This window comes from Hesperophylax consimilis, chromosome 18 (genome assembly GCF_061612785.1).
Source record: "Hesperophylax consimilis isolate HC1 chromosome 18, BYU_Hcon_1.0, whole genome shotgun sequence".
NCBI lineage: Eukaryota > Metazoa > Arthropoda > Insecta > Trichoptera > Limnephilidae > Hesperophylax > Hesperophylax consimilis.
The window spans coordinates 8,669,895-8,686,921 of record NC_142853.1 but is presented as its reverse complement, the minus strand read 5'-3'; the positions used below and the strand labels follow the sequence as shown (position 1 = coordinate 8,686,921).

The window sequence follows — 17,027 nt, the reverse complement described above, 5'->3', positions numbered from 1 at the left end:
ACATGTATGTACATATAATTAAAATTGTTAGCTTAGATAATGTAGGAGAAAAAAGTTACATGTATGTACATATAATCAAAATAGTTATGGATACTTTGAGCTTAAAGCCGTCGAAGAACATCTGGAATAATAAAATATTCACATTTTCCACGAGGCAGTGAATTAACCTAGTACGTCTTCCCAGGGGCATCAGCATTGGTAAGTTAGTTCTGCACCTGCGAAGTGTCACAGGTCTTGCGTCAAATTATCCCGTCCATAGAATCCTATTTTAGCCAGAATATCTGGTATTGATTGGTGCCAACTCAATGCTGAACAGGACCCGTTGGAGAGTGCACGCAATAACCTGCTGTTACAGAGTTATAGCATCTCCGATCGCCTGGGAAGCAATCCTTAGTACATGATCGCAATAGGCGAATCAAGAGTGGACTGTAAAATGAACTTTAAAGTTGACACAACTATCGTTGGAGATGGTGAGGATAGTTTCCTTTTATAGTAATTAAAATGAACCAAAAAGGTTTTATTTAAAAAAATCGTATTAGGCGTGGCCAGCGATCCCGAATAATTACCGTTTATATTAATATTCATGGTTAACACCAAAAGAGCCAATTTACACAAATATAGATTATGATAAAACCCTATTTACTGATGAAATATTACAACATCGATTTTGCTATCTTTTCCAGAACGACTGGTACCGTATCTTAGCGTAGATATTGCACTTTCTCCTTATAATGGATGTATGGACTATGTCTGCAAATGCCTAAAATTACTCTTCTCATGTAAACGGTTTTGCAAAACAATTTAATCACGAAAACACCACTCACAATTTAATCGACTTTGACGTTTAAAAAAAAAACAAGCCAACAGCTGACTACGCCATAGAATTATGTAGTTAATTAGTATTGTACGTAGTGGTGGGGTCATAAATAAACCACGGTGGAGTGGTTTATTTATGAATGAGCATAATCGGAACATTGTACAAAGTACTTGGTCAAAAATAATTTCTTACACTTTATTTTGCCCTTTCAAAGGCTTAATTATTTATTTGCTAGTTGAACACTAGGCTTGCACTGATGAACGAAATATTGATCGTCGTGTAGACACTGGCATTTTTTTGTAAATTTATTCATAGGATTTGGCGGTAGAAACAGACATTTTCTTAAGAGCATTTAACTTATCTGTAGTGAAACGCTCCCCGGCTTATTTCTTATTTACGTGTTGCTTCTATGTTTAAAGTTATTTAATGGATTGTCTTGCTGCTTATCGAGAGGACGGTGAAATACCTTGGTGAACTTTATTTAACGGCAGCTTGAATTTTTTTGTTTCAAGAGTTAATAAGAGCTCCCTCAGACGAGAGCTAAATATCTTTTGTCACGACACTAAAGAGTCTTTTTTGAATTTATATGAATGTTGCAGAATTTTGGAGTAGTTTCCGGTTAGTTAGTAGTGCCGCGTCTAAAATTTTCCGTCTGCGGGCTGACTTAGTATATTATAAACGATGGCAATTATTTTGGATTTTTATGAAAAAAATTATAACATATTGCGATTATTTAAAAAAACCCGTGCACTCACGTTGGGAAAAGTACTGTTAGAAAAATTGAGTACTCATCCCGCGAAATGTCATCGTAACTGAACCACTGACAACACTGAATAAAAATGTCGCTCTGCGCGGTCGTCATCTCTGCCTTTTCCCGGCCAGGCGCGTCGCTTACCAATGTTCCGATATATGCACAAAGCAAAAAGATAACTTCACGGTTGTACGATTTTTTCGAAGCAACCTGAAAAAAAACTGGCCCTTGTTTTGAGGCAAATGCTACCGGTATATGTGACTGTTTTTCGTCGTGTTATTTTGCGTTCTCAGGATTTGAATTCTTGACATAAACAATTGAAAATAGAATCTGGTTTGTGTATCAGATTTTAGAATGCAAATGAAATGTGAATCTACAAAAAGAGGTCGGAAGGCCTTATATAATATCTCGAATTAGTTCGAACACAATTCTTTGAAATGGATAGTGAAGATGATTCGGGAAGTGATGATTCCATTTCTTCATCAGATAGTTCCGGAGACTCTTCCTCGCAAGATGAAGAGAGATTGGAGCCGGCCCGAATTCTCGGCACGACGTTTGAGCTGCCCCAGGATTTGTGTGAGAATCCTGACATCTTTAAGGAGTTCTTATCCCTGAAGGCTTGGGAATCTCTGAGTGATACTGATGTTCGTCACTTGAAAAAGTTCCTCCCGACATTTGCGACGAATGATGAAGAGGAAAAGGAGAAAACTATTCAGAAATTGTTTGCGAGAGAGATATTTCAGTTCACGTCTCCCCTGGTAGAGTTTCACAGAAAGCTCAGAGATGGCGCATTCAGACCTGATATTGCACGGATGCAAAGTGTGTTACAACAGGCCAAAAAGCAGCATATAAAGCATCAAGTGAGATTTTGGTTTAATCTTTTGTAATTCTAAGGTTTCCTATCCTTTTTCCTATTGCACACCAACATTGAGTAAATAATGAATTTAAACAATGTCTAGAGCGAAGGAAGAATGCTATTTGTATCTTGTTCTTCCAACAATAGGGTGACTGGATACCATGACCTGTTTTTTCAGCCAATAGCCAAAATAGCCAATATTGTATTTTCCACATTCATGGGGCGGAAAACATATGTTTTGGGCTTGCGTATATTTAGAGACAACAATTGTCGAATTGCAGGGAGCGAAACATAAGAACCAACAAAAGATACAAAAATATTTTTGTCAGATTCAAGCATTAGAGCCTATTATGGTGCGTATACATTTGCAAACTGAAAAGCGAGCCGAGCCACGAATTATGGGAAAGGAACGAAGCAATTGCATTTGCTTCGTTTATTTCCCATAAGTGGAGGTTCAGCTCGACAGTTCGGCTTCCATTTGTATACGTAGCATTAGATCCCAAATGTGCTAATTAATACTCGAAAAGTGCCATTGACAATAAAACTAATATATATTTTTAATTAATTGTAGTATCAACTAGGTATTTGGTCATTTAATGCTTTTAGCAATTAAAAAAATAATTTTCAGAATCCCTCTTATTCTGGTACAGATTGCTGTATACCAGAAGAGGAAATGTTTAAGGCGATGCACTACGTAGTAATGCAAAATCATGTGTTTTTGGTTTGAAAATTTGGTCGCCTAGAAATGTTTCAGATACTTTAATTAAATACTGCGAGTAGAATACATCTTGGCCTTTGAAATAATCAAGTATTTTTTAGATAAGTCTTTTTATAAGCCCAGAAAAAATAATGTATAAGGCCTATGAAAACTGCTTTAAAGTTCAAAATCTCCTACTTACGAACCCATTTTCGGTTATGATTTTATTGTATAATGTGGCAAATTAAGTTATTTATAAAATGATCAGAAAAAATTAAATATTTATCCCTGAACATCCACAAAATAAAATAAAAGGCACTTTTTGGCCATGTTTTTTTCTTGCATAAATCAAAACAGGCAGATGGTGTTAAGCGGGAATTTAAACCTTATCGCCATCTACGTAAGGGCTGTTATTGATAGCGGCATGATTTAAAATATTACACGACGTAGTGCATCGCCTTAAGTCCTTTTCACCTAAAAGGTTTTTCAATTCAATAGTTCTATTAGTTAGTTTTTTAGTGCTAATATCAAACTGATGGATCCACAGACATCCAAATTGATAGTCCAGCCAATCAGGGAAAGGGGATCAAACCAAGTGCGCAGAGAGGGGAGGCGGCATGAACTATCCATTTCCATGATTTGTTAGTAAATGAATCTGATAGTATACAGGCAACTAGCATTGTAATAATCACTATTTAGTTCTCTAAAATAAAATCTGCTTATGAATTACTAGTCCTTTTTACAATGGCACGCAAATTGCTGGCTGCGCATAAAACTTAACCACAAATCTCAAATCGGTTAACAAAAGTTCAGCCTTATTTACGAAATTGAATATTTTGTTACCCTATTTAGTTTTACACTTTTACAAATGTGTTGTGATTTACTCACCTCACTCATTTTTAGCATCACTATGGTAAAAATAAACATTCAGATCCTGCTCAGAAAAGTCCCACAATGGACTGCGCTGCAAACCGTCGCTTTACTTCAGCGAACTTATCTTTACTGCGCAGGGTCTGGTTATTTCAATGTTAGCTCTTCGGCAGTCAACATGTGACTGATGTCGTATTTTATTAAAAACATTCTCGAACCTTCTGGTGTCAAAAATATGTTCAAGCGGTTTGCCTCCAGCTCGTCTTACATAACCTAGTTGTGAGTTTTTTTTAATTTGTATTATTGTAAGCGTTTATTTGCCCTGGTCCACAATAGTGGACTTTGCGAGAATCGAGAAAGCAATCAAGTCCATGAAAGTGGAATTGATATTGCGCAAAAAAAACATTCTGAGTTGCTCTTCCATTTTCTTTCCCCTTCTATTAGTATAAAAATGATAAATATAAATTGTATATTTTACACACCATTGATAAATAACATCTGACATAACAAACATAAATACTATATTATGTACACCATTGATAAATAACATCTGACATAACAAACATAAATAGTATATTATGTACACCATTGATAATAACATCTGACATAACAAACATAAATAGTATATTATGTACACCATTGATAAATAACATCTGACATAACAAACATAAATAGTATATTATGTACACCATTGATAAATAACATCTGACATAACAAACATAAATAGTATATTATGTACACCATTGATAAATAACATCTGACATAACAAACATAAATAGTATATTATGTACACCATTGATAAATAACATCTGACATAACTCAATGCGTGCATTATTTAACCTGTCCGGTTGTGAGTTTCTGGAAAGAAAACAGTCCCGCTGGAGGGAGTTTTTTCAATAATCAAAATATAGATAAATTTAAATGCTACCTCGTAGAGTATAAAAAAAAAAATATTTTTACTTAGAAACTAGCACGAAAAAACAAATACTAAGCTATTTAGAAGGAAAAAATAAAAATAGTTTTGCAGAAATCGCCAACCATCGAAATCGGAGCAGATTTTTGTTTTTACTTAATGAAAATCATATTCACTTACCACAATTTGAATGATGCCAAGGGAATCAAGGGGGGAAGTACAAACTTTTTTCACACACTTACATATACGTATTATTATATACACTAACGCTATTGTATTTTCATTATAAAAATTCAACATAGGTATATACATATACAATGTATATGCCGTCAATAATTAATAATAATTTATCGGTTGTCGTAGCATCATTATCAGAAAAATGAAGAGCTCGGAGCAAAAGAAAAAAAATCTATCTAGCGAAAATAATACTTTGAAAAAGGGTGTTTCAATTATTGGATTATTTGTCCAGTATTTTTCAGTGAGTTTTTTTCCCACAAGTCCCATAAGCATAATTGTGGCTAAAAATGTATATATTTCAGCCTCCGTGGCATGGTGTCATTCCACTTCATCATTTTAGACTCCAGAGAAATGTCTTAAGAAATTTTTGCAGCGTATTTATTTGTTTCGCTGACAATTATTTTGACTATATCAATTGTGAAGAATAACTCAAAAAAGTCTATTTCCAATGATTTTTCACTAACGGGAATATTTGCTCTTATACCTGAGTTAGTTAATCGAATTCATGAATAATGGGCGTAAACTTACCCTGATCCAATTTACGATGATCAACTTTTCTCTTTTTGGATGATGAACAACTAGGGAGAGTTTCATCCTCATCAGATGTATCAGATTCGTCGAATGAGCTATCCGAATGTATTGGCAAATCATGAGATCCTCATAAACATTTTCATCTTCACTTTCGATTAAAATATCAGCAATGTCTTGTTCATTCAAAGGGTTAACCATTTTTTATAAAAATGAAATATGTAAATGTAAAATATATAAATTGAACAAGTTATCAATACGACACAAAGTCAAATCACACTAAAACATTATTATAAATAACCCAAAATAATAAAATTTCAATGATAATAATAGTATAACGAATAATATTTCAAATAGTTCGCAGCACTAAGATTAAGGACGGGTTGTTTCGAAGAATTTGAACAATTCTTCAAATTTCAAAGTTAATTTTCAGGTTCTGTGAAAGATTTTTTCGAGTTCTGTTTTTATTTCAGTTCTGTCAAGCAACTACCCTATGCTGATATAATAACAGAACTTGAATAGGACTTTCACAGAACCCGGAAATCAACATTGAAATTTGATGAATTGTTCAAATCCTCCGAAACAACCCGTCCTTAGACTTTTAAAAAATATATTCATGTGGATCAAAATACACTAATTCTATATTTTTACTGTCAGAATTAATAAATCGTTCTTGAAAAATGATTTTAAAGCTTTACTTTTTGTACGCACCATAATTGGTCAAACGAAATCTGATTTCAAATGTACTCCATGTTAAGTTAGTACAACATAATAACTAAACATATCTTTCTGTTACAAGCATACTTTGATAATAAGAAGGAGAGGTCGCTGTATAGTTTTATTTTATAGTAGTTTAAGATGATTTGTTGTTGTCTTTTTAGTTTTATCGATTGTTTTAACTTACACTGTAGTATCTCCTGACATTTTAGAAGGTTTTTTGTTTAAAATCAAAAGCGGTAAAATAGAAGCTGTTACATAATATAATGCAACTCAAACAAACAACTAGCGCAACCGCGGCTAAAATCATTTACATGCCAATTTAATATTTTTGTAAAAATGAGTATGTAGGAACTCATTTCAAATTTACGTAAAAGCAATGACAATAACCCTGCTGGCGATACCGTGTAGACTTCAGTGTACGGGCTTTGTCACAGAGAATTACAAATTCTAACGTTGACAGTTAATTTCAGTAAGAAATTTTCGTATTAAGAAAAAAAAATATGTGTAATTTAGTTAGATAGTAAACATTTATGAAAAAAAATTACTGTAATTCCTTACTAAATAATAATAAAAAAATGCACTAACCACAGGACGTTCAGCGCACAGATGACATAACGCACCCTCCCGCTTTTTACCGCTCAGATTGCGATTGTTTTGGCAGGCTAAAAAATTTCAAACTTGGAAAATTAATTTAACCATGAAAACGAACTTTAGAAAAAAAAAGTGACAATTATTAAAATGGACTAAAATTCCTTATTGTGTGGTTTTTCCTGCTGGTAATAACCAAATAATTAGAAATTCAACCGTGAAATACCACGTGGCAACGAAGATGGGAAAAATCCATTATAATAAAATCATTGTATACTATCCCTGTGAAACCCCCACCCCCTCACCCAAATGTCGTGTATGTAAACAACAGGTTCTCAAACTTATTTCGACCTCCGCTCACTTTGGTATTTAAAAAAATCCTTATAATTATAGTAAAATCATTGTATACTATCCCTGTGAACCTCCCACCCCCTCACCCAAATGTTGTGTACGTAACATCAGGTTCTCAAACTTATTTCGACCTCCGCCTTTGTTGTTTAATAAAATCTAGTGCCCCCATATTTTTTAACTCACCTTTTTACATTACCATCTGTTGCGTATCTTAAAAACCGTTATTGCAAATATAATTTTTCAAAATGCACTATTATATGTATAGGATTGCTAGGGTGTGACCCATATCCATATGCCTTATGTGCTAAAATGCTAATGAAAACAAAATAAACAATCACTGCCTTTAACAAGATAAACTTGCAGCCACTTTTTTTTACCTCAAGTGAGTAACCGAATTTGTACTGAACAAGTAAGTTATTCATGTCAGTTCATGCAGGGTTGTAATATCAAAAATCGCATTGTTTAACAAAAACATTCCTTGAAAAATATTGAAAATTATTTCAAAATATATCCAAAATATCAAATTTCCTGAGGGGTTATTAATATTAAGTGATCATTAACTTCTAGTGGCGCCAGGAGTGGTACCGAACCATGCAGGAAGTGCTGGTTTCTCGGGAGAGATTGCTCACAGTGGCCGGGGGTCTGCCCCCCGGGGTCTCCCCGCGCGTGGTGGCCCCCCCTCCCTCCATGCAAGCCCCCGCTGCCCCCACGATACATGTCCGGACCAAGCGGAGGTATTTCCAGGAGCTGGCCAACATCAGGAGTGAGGTGTGCGGGGAGGGGGGCGCGGTGTCGGAGGATGAGAACTTCCCCGAGGGGCCCCCGGCACCCCCGCCCAAACATCACCGCAGGAACTTCAACCATCTTCAGGTAGGATTCCATTCCATGATAAAATTATGATATGGACCAGTGATATAAAGTCTTGAAAAGTGATGAAAAAAAAACTGATCAAACCTAACCTGATAAACTGATTTTTTTTCAATGATAAAGGACATTGTGAAGAACACTTGTTTATTTAAACCTCAATATGGCAAAAGGTAGGCGACACATTCTATTTCAGCATATCTCTTGCTCCAATGAGAATGTATGGTGAGCGATATGCTGATATAGGCCAAGCCACGAAAATATATCGCGCTTATAGGGTGGTCTTTCACAGGCAAAAATGTTAGTTAGTCACTTATCGCACTCAATGTATTATGTATAATACATTGAGTGCTGAATAATTAAGGACAGGTTGTTTCACAGAATTTTAAGAGAATCAAAAGTTGATTTTCAAGTTCTGTGAAAATTCTATCCCAGTTCTGTTACTATTTCAGTTTTGAGAAGCAACTGGTCAATAATGATATTATAATAGAACATCAATAGAACCTTCACAGAATTTGAAAATCAACTTTGAAATTTGAACAATCCGTCCAAAGTCCGAACATTTGTACAAAGTGTTTGTAAATGTAATGTAATTGATAAATTGTCACATGTAAGAGAGTCAATCCAGTATAAATAATAAAAGAGAGTTAGTATTATTATATATTCGAAATATAATGCATTATCTGTGTGTACAAGAGTAAAACATATTAAATGTATGTTTAGGGTGCGGATACTAATGGAATAGTCTCAACAATGGGCCCGTCCAGCTCTAGAGTGGGAGGCCCCAATTTATCTGAAGAATGGAGAAGACGGGTCCTAGCGTCCCACCGCAGAAGGAAACAGCAACAACCCGTAAGTCCTCACTTATCATTCAGATTCATTGCCACCGAACAACTTAATACTGGCACTATCTAGTGCGCTGATATCATTAATTACACAGTATTCTTTATTTTCTTCTTTTTTGATGAATTTATTAATAAAGCACGTTAATAATATCACAAAAGAATTGTGAAAATTAATCCGCGCACGGGGATAGCCGCCGATGGATCACATATTCGACGATAAGATAATATTTAGACAAGGTTAATAGTTATGTTGTTTCTGTCCATATGGAGTAGTGAAACTGAATATATTTTTGTTCAGGAATTGGCGGAATTCATCACAACCGGCATCACTCTAGGATCAATCAGAGCCCGCTGCGGCTCTTCCGCCTTGTCCAACCACACGGAACAGCAGCAACCCAACAGTCTGGGCCACGCCACCAACCACACCAACCATACTGCAGTGCGTGCGCCGCGTCGCCCTCCACGCCGTCCCCCGCCCCCACCCCGCCGACCCCCCACACCCCCCACTCCTCCGACGCCTGCCACTGATTCTAACTCAGATGTGGACGTGGTGCCGCACCACACTCATCCGATGGGGCACCCGGAGGGGCACATCAAGCTGGAGGGAGCCGCCTCCCCACAGGGCCCCACTCCTGTGGCGGTGAGTCCGCTTCCGGTTAAGGTGGAGAACCCGCCTGTCCAAGATATCGGTGAGTCCGACTTGCATTTGATTCAAATATTATCGTTCTTTTTGGCAGTCCAATTGAGCCCTTATGCGGACAAACAATATTGTATGAAGAAGTGTGTACTGAGATATTAGCTGTTACATTTGACTGTAGTGAGCGTGTACACATTGAAATTAAATAAAATCATTTAAATTAATAGACAATAATATATGTTTTATGTATTGGCTTATTGTTGATTTAGAACCTATTTGCTATGATCCCCAAGCCATTTAAAAATCAATGTTAAAAGAATAATATTTGAACCTTTCGGTTTTTGTTTGACAGTGATCAAAGAAGAGGCGGGCATCGAGCTAGTGCAGGAGACCCACGCCTGCTTCTTCTCGGTGCTGCGCGACCTGGTGTGCGGGACCCCGCGTCACTGCCTGCCCCTGCCTGCCCTCACCGCGGGGCTTCGTCACTGGCGGCAGAATCCCATTGCACCACTCAACCATTGGTATCCTGGTAACTAACAAACTGACATTTTTTTTTATATTGTTATTTTTATTTAATGTTGAGACGGTATATGGATATGTAGTTCCCGTGAGCACTCCGGCCATGGGCCCACTGTGTTATCTCCCATCTCACCTCTTCTTCCTTTGAGTTAGCTGGCAAGTCCTGCGAGGGTTCCCGTTTTCCCGCATTATAGCGATATGGATTTTCCCATTGGCAGACCTTCTTTGTTTGGGTTCTCTGAAGGCCCCGCGAGAAAATAGTCCATCAAGGTGGTCTCAACTCTCCTGGTTCACTGAAGGCCCCTAGTTTTTTTTGTTTGAATAGTCCCACAAGTATCTAGGAAAATAAAAGGTCCACCCCGGCAGAGCTCAGAGTGCCGGGGTAAGGTTTAAATACTCCCAGGTGCAACCGCAACCCTAGAGCTCGGAGGTATCATTTGTGACACTGCTCTCTATTGTCATTCATCCTGAGCATGCTAGCTCACACTTTTCCATTACCTGTGCGATGGGTTCGCCACTCCCTACGCTACTTCACAAGGGAGGCCTGCAGAGAAATAATTTCCCTCAGAGCCTATTTCATCTCTGGGGATGGTATGACGAAGTAATTTTTGCAAAAAGGAAGGATTGAGCCTGGGTCCTGAAGAGACCCAGGTTGTAAGAGGAAGGATACACATAAGCTGGTAAATAATTTGACAGCCGAGCTGTTGAAGCCCACCCATACTCATATGATAAATTTGTACGTGTGCAAATGTTGTACCTCTTGTTATTTGACTGTTGGAATGGAGTCTATTAGCTTATCTGTCAACAAAATCTAGAAATTGTGGAATAAATTTTTTTCATTACTATGACAGCGCTCCCAAAGTCAAACATAAAGTTTTCTTAATTGTTTCAAAATATATAGAGTTTGTAGTGAATGCTAAAGAAACTTATCTTTTTAAAAATTACTGTGGTTTTTCGCACTTATTGTCCTTTTACACTACGTGTTCGAAATTTAAACATATTTGATTTCAGCTGTGGAGGATTGGGTGAAAGCGCTACCATCGGCTGTGGCCTTCCTGGCGGGGGAAAGCCCGTCCCTCCCGGAGGAGTTTGTGCCCTACCTGCAGTACAAGGCGGGCGCGCAGGTATACCAGTGGATAGGGGCTGGGCGCGACTCGGACGCGCACCTGGCGCAGCTGTGCACGCAGTGGCTGGCGCACCGCCAGGCGCCCCCCTGCGCACCGGCACCCCCGCCCCCGGTATCATCGCACCAGGACCCACCCCCCTCCCCACCCAACGCCAGGTATGGACTCCAATCTCCTTCCCTCTCTGTCTGCGCTACTTTAGCATGAGTGTTTGATGGAGGGATTGATGTTATAGAAGTTTGTATAGGTGTCGCAACCTGGTTGACTCCAATGCAGTACTCACACAGGGCTGTTTCTCGACAATGTTTGGCAAAGACAACTCTTTGGAAGTATATTACACATGCAGACAAATCACACAATCTTAAGTTTGTCTAAACTCTAAATGTGTGACCTATATCATCTCTCATTGAGTTTCAGCAGCTTGAAAATGCAGGCAAACATAAAAGTATAATATATTTGGTGTTCTCATGCCTTCTCTTGATATAATTATGTGAAAGGGTCCATTTGTGATGTGTATTGATTGACCGGCTTTAAGATGGGCTCACAGGTGGCACGTGTCTCCGGCTGAACTCGAGAGCTTTCGCATGCAGGAGCGAGCGAGGTTCCTGCGGCCCCATCGCGCCTTCACCTACAGGCTGGCAAGAGGGATCGCCGTTGTGGGCCCCCTCAAGGTAACATACTTTTCTTTGTTAACACTCTTACATCATATGGTATAACCTTTCTAAGCTTCAGGGCCTGATATGCCTTCCTGGTTCCTTCTACCTTCCGATAGCTAATAACGCTAAATTTGTATAAATCACATTTTGCAGGCAGTTAAATTGTGTCTGCCTTCTGTCTATCTTCAAGTTAAATTTGGTATCTATAGTTTTTTCTGGTCACACTTCTTCTTCTCTTCTTTTATAGCCTATCTGTGCATTATTATCCGTAGAGTCAATATGTTCGCTTTTCTGAACAGCTCATATGGTCTTTTAGAAATCCTTGTGTCTCCCCTATGTCATAGTTAGACACATGAACATTGTTAAAAAGATTTCACCTTTCAAAAACAGTTTTTAATTTTAGGAAACATTCAGAAATATCCCATTGCTTTGGATTTTATTGAGAAGCGGAAATATGCACAAATTCTCCGACTATCTGACGGCATCTTTAAGAAATATAACGGTCATTATTCCAGAGACCTGAAGGGTTAATCCTTTCTTCTTTCCAAATAAGAATCCAATCGAAATTAAAATTGATTTATTTTAGTAGCATTGTTGTGGAAGTTTGTTCCATGCTTCGACTACTCTTTTCTAGGATTGGATGTAAAAGGTGTTTTGTAAATCTCTGTGTCCAGGGAGGTTTACAATTGTAAATTGTATTGGTGTTGAAGATTTCTTGAAGATTTATTTCAGTCAGTAGATTTCAACCGTTCGTAGACCTATTCAAATCAGTGCGAATAAGCATACAAGAAATGTTTGTTTGTCTTTGCAGGGAGTTTATGCAAGCGAGGAGAGCGATGGGAAGAGGGGTGCCCGGGGGCACAGCCTACTGGCGGCGGGGCGGCCACGCCACGTCACTCTGCTGGCGCTTGTCCGGGACGCTGTGGCATGTCTACCCAGCGGGGAGGGTACCCGCGCCCACATCACTGCTCTTCTCAGGTAATTATGTATTTTATGCGAGCGACTGTAAGAATTTTGCCCAGGGGCATAACCTACTGTTAAAATTATTTTAAAAACACAATTTTTTATCATTATTTCACCCCCTCAGTGACGATCCCTACAACCCCGTTCACACGCCACTGCCTCTAGCTATGACTAATAACCCACCATAGTGCATAAATCAAATAGTATAATGACAAAACAGAACTTTGAAGATGTGAAGGAAAGAAAAAAAATATATATATACTTAACCCAATCTATTATTGACTGAAAGTCCCATACTCAACAGTTTTGTATTTCGTCTGTTTGTACATTCCGTTTCAAGATGGTCACTCTTTTAACGGTTGAAGTGAAGATTCTTTTTTGAAGTGATTCTTTTTTCAAATGTGAAAGCTTTGTGTTTTTTTGCAAATTTTTCGGCCGACGGTTACGTTAGCGGCGTGAAATTTGATATTTCTCCAGAATTTGACTTCATTTCATTAACATTTCAGACGTTCTCTAGATATTCGTGCTTTTTCCCTTTTAAATCAATACCAAAGTTTCCTCTAAAATAGAATAGATTCAATAAAAAATTCCAAGATTTGTGTCTAGGAGCTAAATACCTACCTAGTTTAATTGGTGTTACCGGTCCACTGCGGGTCACTAGGTCACCGGATCACTCGTTAGCGAACGACTCTGCTCACCAGTTCACTCATTCGCAGCGAACCGTGAAGATTGGTCTTTTGCGAACCGGTTCTTTCTGATCCGTATGGAGATTGGGTTCACGAAACGACTCACTCCTACTATTAGTTTTATCCAGTATCAAAGTGTCTAAACACAAATCATCAATTTCGATTTTCTTATTTTGTGTGTTTTATGTTTTTAGACGATCGCAGTACCTGGTGCCTGAGGCCGCTGAGCAGGCACTGCAGGCGGCCGTCAGCGGAGCCCTGGACCGCATGCACTGTGCCCCCGACCCCTGCGTCAGGTACCTGCCCGCGCGCAAGCTGTGGCACTACCTGCACAGAGAAAGGTAACTGTCTGCCACACAATCCAGTCTCGAACTTGCAGTGTGTCAATGGATCGACAAGTTTGTTGGAAATGGGTTGTTTTTGCACAATACTTTTACACTTCATACATTTTTGTGATGTAAATATAGGAGATGGTGTAAATGAGACTTTAATATTGTCCCTCAAACTAAATTTGTTGAAGAATATTACTGATTCTGCGAGAAAAGAAGGAAGAGTGAATCGAGATTACAGTATCTGTCTGTGCGCTTAGTTCTTCTAAACTATGCATCGGATTTTGATAAGGTTTTCACTAACATTTCTTCCAGAAGGTTTATATATTTAATACACGCATATTATATTTATAGAAAGTAGAGAAAAGTCGAGCGACACCGGGTACATGTCAGCTAGTTTATAGATAGAAAAGTATGACTACATTTAAAGTGAATTGTCTGTTGTCGGCTGCGTCTCACTTAAATTAAAATTGATGATTTAATACACGTGTGCACTAGTGTGCAGCCACACATATCAAACTAAACTAAATCTAAAAAATTAATCAAAGAATGAAATTATATTAAAACTAGTGCAGACCTCTGAAAAATCACGGGATATTGTTTTAGTAAATAACGCTTTTTTGAAAATGGAAAAGCGCACACCCTTGAAAAATCACAAAATCTGACTTTACTTTTCAAGATTAACCCTAAGGAATTTAAACAAAAGAAATACACATTTCAAATATAGAATTATAGTAATATTCTGGTAAAAATATTATATTACAGGTAGGTATCACTTTTCTGAATTCTTGACACATCAGTTCCAATTTTGAAAATGACCACTGTAGTTAATTGAACCAGAGTTACAATCACTCTATACCCTTCCCGTCTTACGTATGTTAACTGATATTCTGTTGGATCACCATTCCAGAACGGAAGAAGAATTTGAGCGCCTGCATGCCGAGATCCAGGGCCAGGCCAAGGGGGGCAAAGGGGGCGCTGCTGTGGCGGGGACGGGAGCGGCGGCCGGGACTCCGGGCGGCCCCACCAAGAGGCCTTCCAGCGCCAGACCACGAGCACGGTCCTCCAAAAAGGCCGGGAATGATGCCGCCACCAACAGCACACCAGGTTAGTCCAATAGAAATAGTTTTAATGAAATAATTATCGGCTTTCTTCTATTTTGTCGGTTTACTGCCAGAAATCATTAAGCGACATTTTTGTCAAAACTGGGTTTGAACCAAAGTCACAATGTACTTATTTTGACACGCTTTATCCAGTAAATAAGTAATTACGTCGAAACAAATAAGTCAGGCTCAGGCAAATCACATGCTGCTCTGATGATTTTTATTGTTTATCTAACTAACAATATTATAGAAATGAATACCAATTTTGTTACAAAATGTTTCATTGACTTTTGAAAGTGAGATAATGTGTGGAAATGCATATAAAATATGCCTGAAAATCACTAAAACATATTGTGAGACGAATATTCCATTCGTTGTTACATGATGTTTGCAAAAAATAATACATACAAAGTGGTAGATACTTTCAATATCGCCTTGGTGAAAGACCACCGTTCTGAATCAAAACATGGCTTGAAATGGCTTTAGCCGTGTTTGGTGACTAGATCTGAATAGCCAGGTACTTTCCCACCTTCCTCATCCCCATCTCATTCCCTTCCCCAATACCTTCAGTCTTGCAACATACCATATTTGGTGGATGCCATAGTCTCACTGGCTCTAAACGATTGGGAGCAATTGAGACTATACTATACATTATTCTAAAATCAATTGGTTATCAAGAAAAATGTCTGACAAGCCGGGTGCTTGTCAAACATTTTTCTTTAATTTTCTATAAAACAATATTTTGTTCCACGGTGCCGGAAACAGCTGACAGCTTTACCTAAACCAAAATCTAACATTAAACTCTCAATATCACTGGGTCAAATTAAAGTTACTATTTTGTAACTATTTAGTTACCTTTTATTTGAACGAAGTTGGAACAACCATTTGTGCAAGAAATAACAACAAAAGATACTTTTATTTAACTATTTTCGATGCAACTGGTCCTTAGTCAGATGGTAATGAACCCAGTTTCAAAATATAGCTTATTCAATTAACATCTGTTGAAATACATGTTATATGAAAAATATAATGATTCATTAAAAGTGGAAATGGAGCTGCGCAATGTGGATTTCTCACCTGATTTGTTCAGCATTGTACGCGTTACAAACAATCATATAACTGAGATGATGATTAAATTTCAGTGGCGATAGCGGCGTCGTCTGTCAACAGCAGCATGGAGAGTGACGGGGACGGAGAGGATGCCAACGTGGATGTGGAGGGAACCGAACCCTCGGCGCCGGAGCTCTTCCGGCTGGAGCCCCCGCTCAAGCAGGAAGTCACCACGATCCGGCAGGAGATCACCCTCACCAAGCCGCAGCAGCAGATTCATCATGCTGACAAACTTCCCTCCAATCCAATCCGTAAATATAATTAACTTGAAACAGTAATATATACTCTATAACAAGAATGTCAAAGATACGACTTCAAAGCCCGTGACTTCTATATCATTTAACCTCTAGAGCCACTGTTCTTTTGCAATGTATTTCTCTTAAACAAACTGTCAAAATTCTGATGGCGTGGGAAATATTACCGCATTCGATTCCATTTGCTGTTTTTTAAATGTATTCACAATAAAATACTGTGTTTGATAGCGTATAAAAGACTCTTTCAGATTTTAGTATTACAAATGGACATTAACAATTAAAAAGATTAAAATTTTGGACCAAACATATATAAAAAGTATTTAAAGCATAGACATACGAATATTAGTAGACCTGCCCTAAGTGATTAAAAGCGTATTATCCCCACTCCCCATACCGGTTCCATTGGAGCCGGCTGTGCTCGCGTATGTCCTCAAGTGAAATTTGAAAACGTGACGTCATCATTCTTGTGCGAACTATGGTCGAGGCATCATCGGTTCATTTTACGAAATAACACGGCAAAATGTTGACTTGTACTATGAAAACTTATAAAAATAGATGTGAAAAAGAGAATAAACCCAATTGTCGTATTACATTCCACATATAAGCATT

General features: G+C 38.1%; 1 protein-coding gene across 2 annotated transcripts in view; it reads left to right on the top strand.

Annotated features, from left to right (window-relative positions):
• The first annotated feature begins 1,559 nt into the window (after positions 1-1,559).
• The window catches only part of LOC149415309 (uncharacterized), a 32,721-nt gene continuing 17,253 nt past the window's right edge, over positions 1,560-17,027 (top strand). For both annotated transcript variants that reach the window (XM_089642514.1, XM_089642513.1), the window contains exons 1-11: positions 1,560-2,428; positions 7,896-8,198; positions 8,916-9,044; positions 9,336-9,726; positions 10,027-10,203; positions 11,205-11,475; positions 11,865-11,988; positions 12,785-12,951; positions 13,817-13,963; positions 14,862-15,058; positions 16,197-16,415. In XM_089642514.1, the coding sequence (XP_089498640.1) occupies positions 2,006-2,428; positions 7,896-8,198; positions 8,916-9,044; positions 9,336-9,726; positions 10,027-10,203; positions 11,205-11,475; positions 11,865-11,988; positions 12,785-12,951; positions 13,817-13,963; positions 14,862-15,058; positions 16,197-16,415 (2,548 nt within the window). In that variant the 5' untranslated portion in view covers positions 1,560-2,005. The remainder of the gene's footprint in view (positions 2,429-7,895; positions 8,199-8,915; positions 9,045-9,335; positions 9,727-10,026; positions 10,204-11,204; positions 11,476-11,864; positions 11,989-12,784; positions 12,952-13,816; positions 13,964-14,861; positions 15,059-16,196; positions 16,416-17,027) is intronic.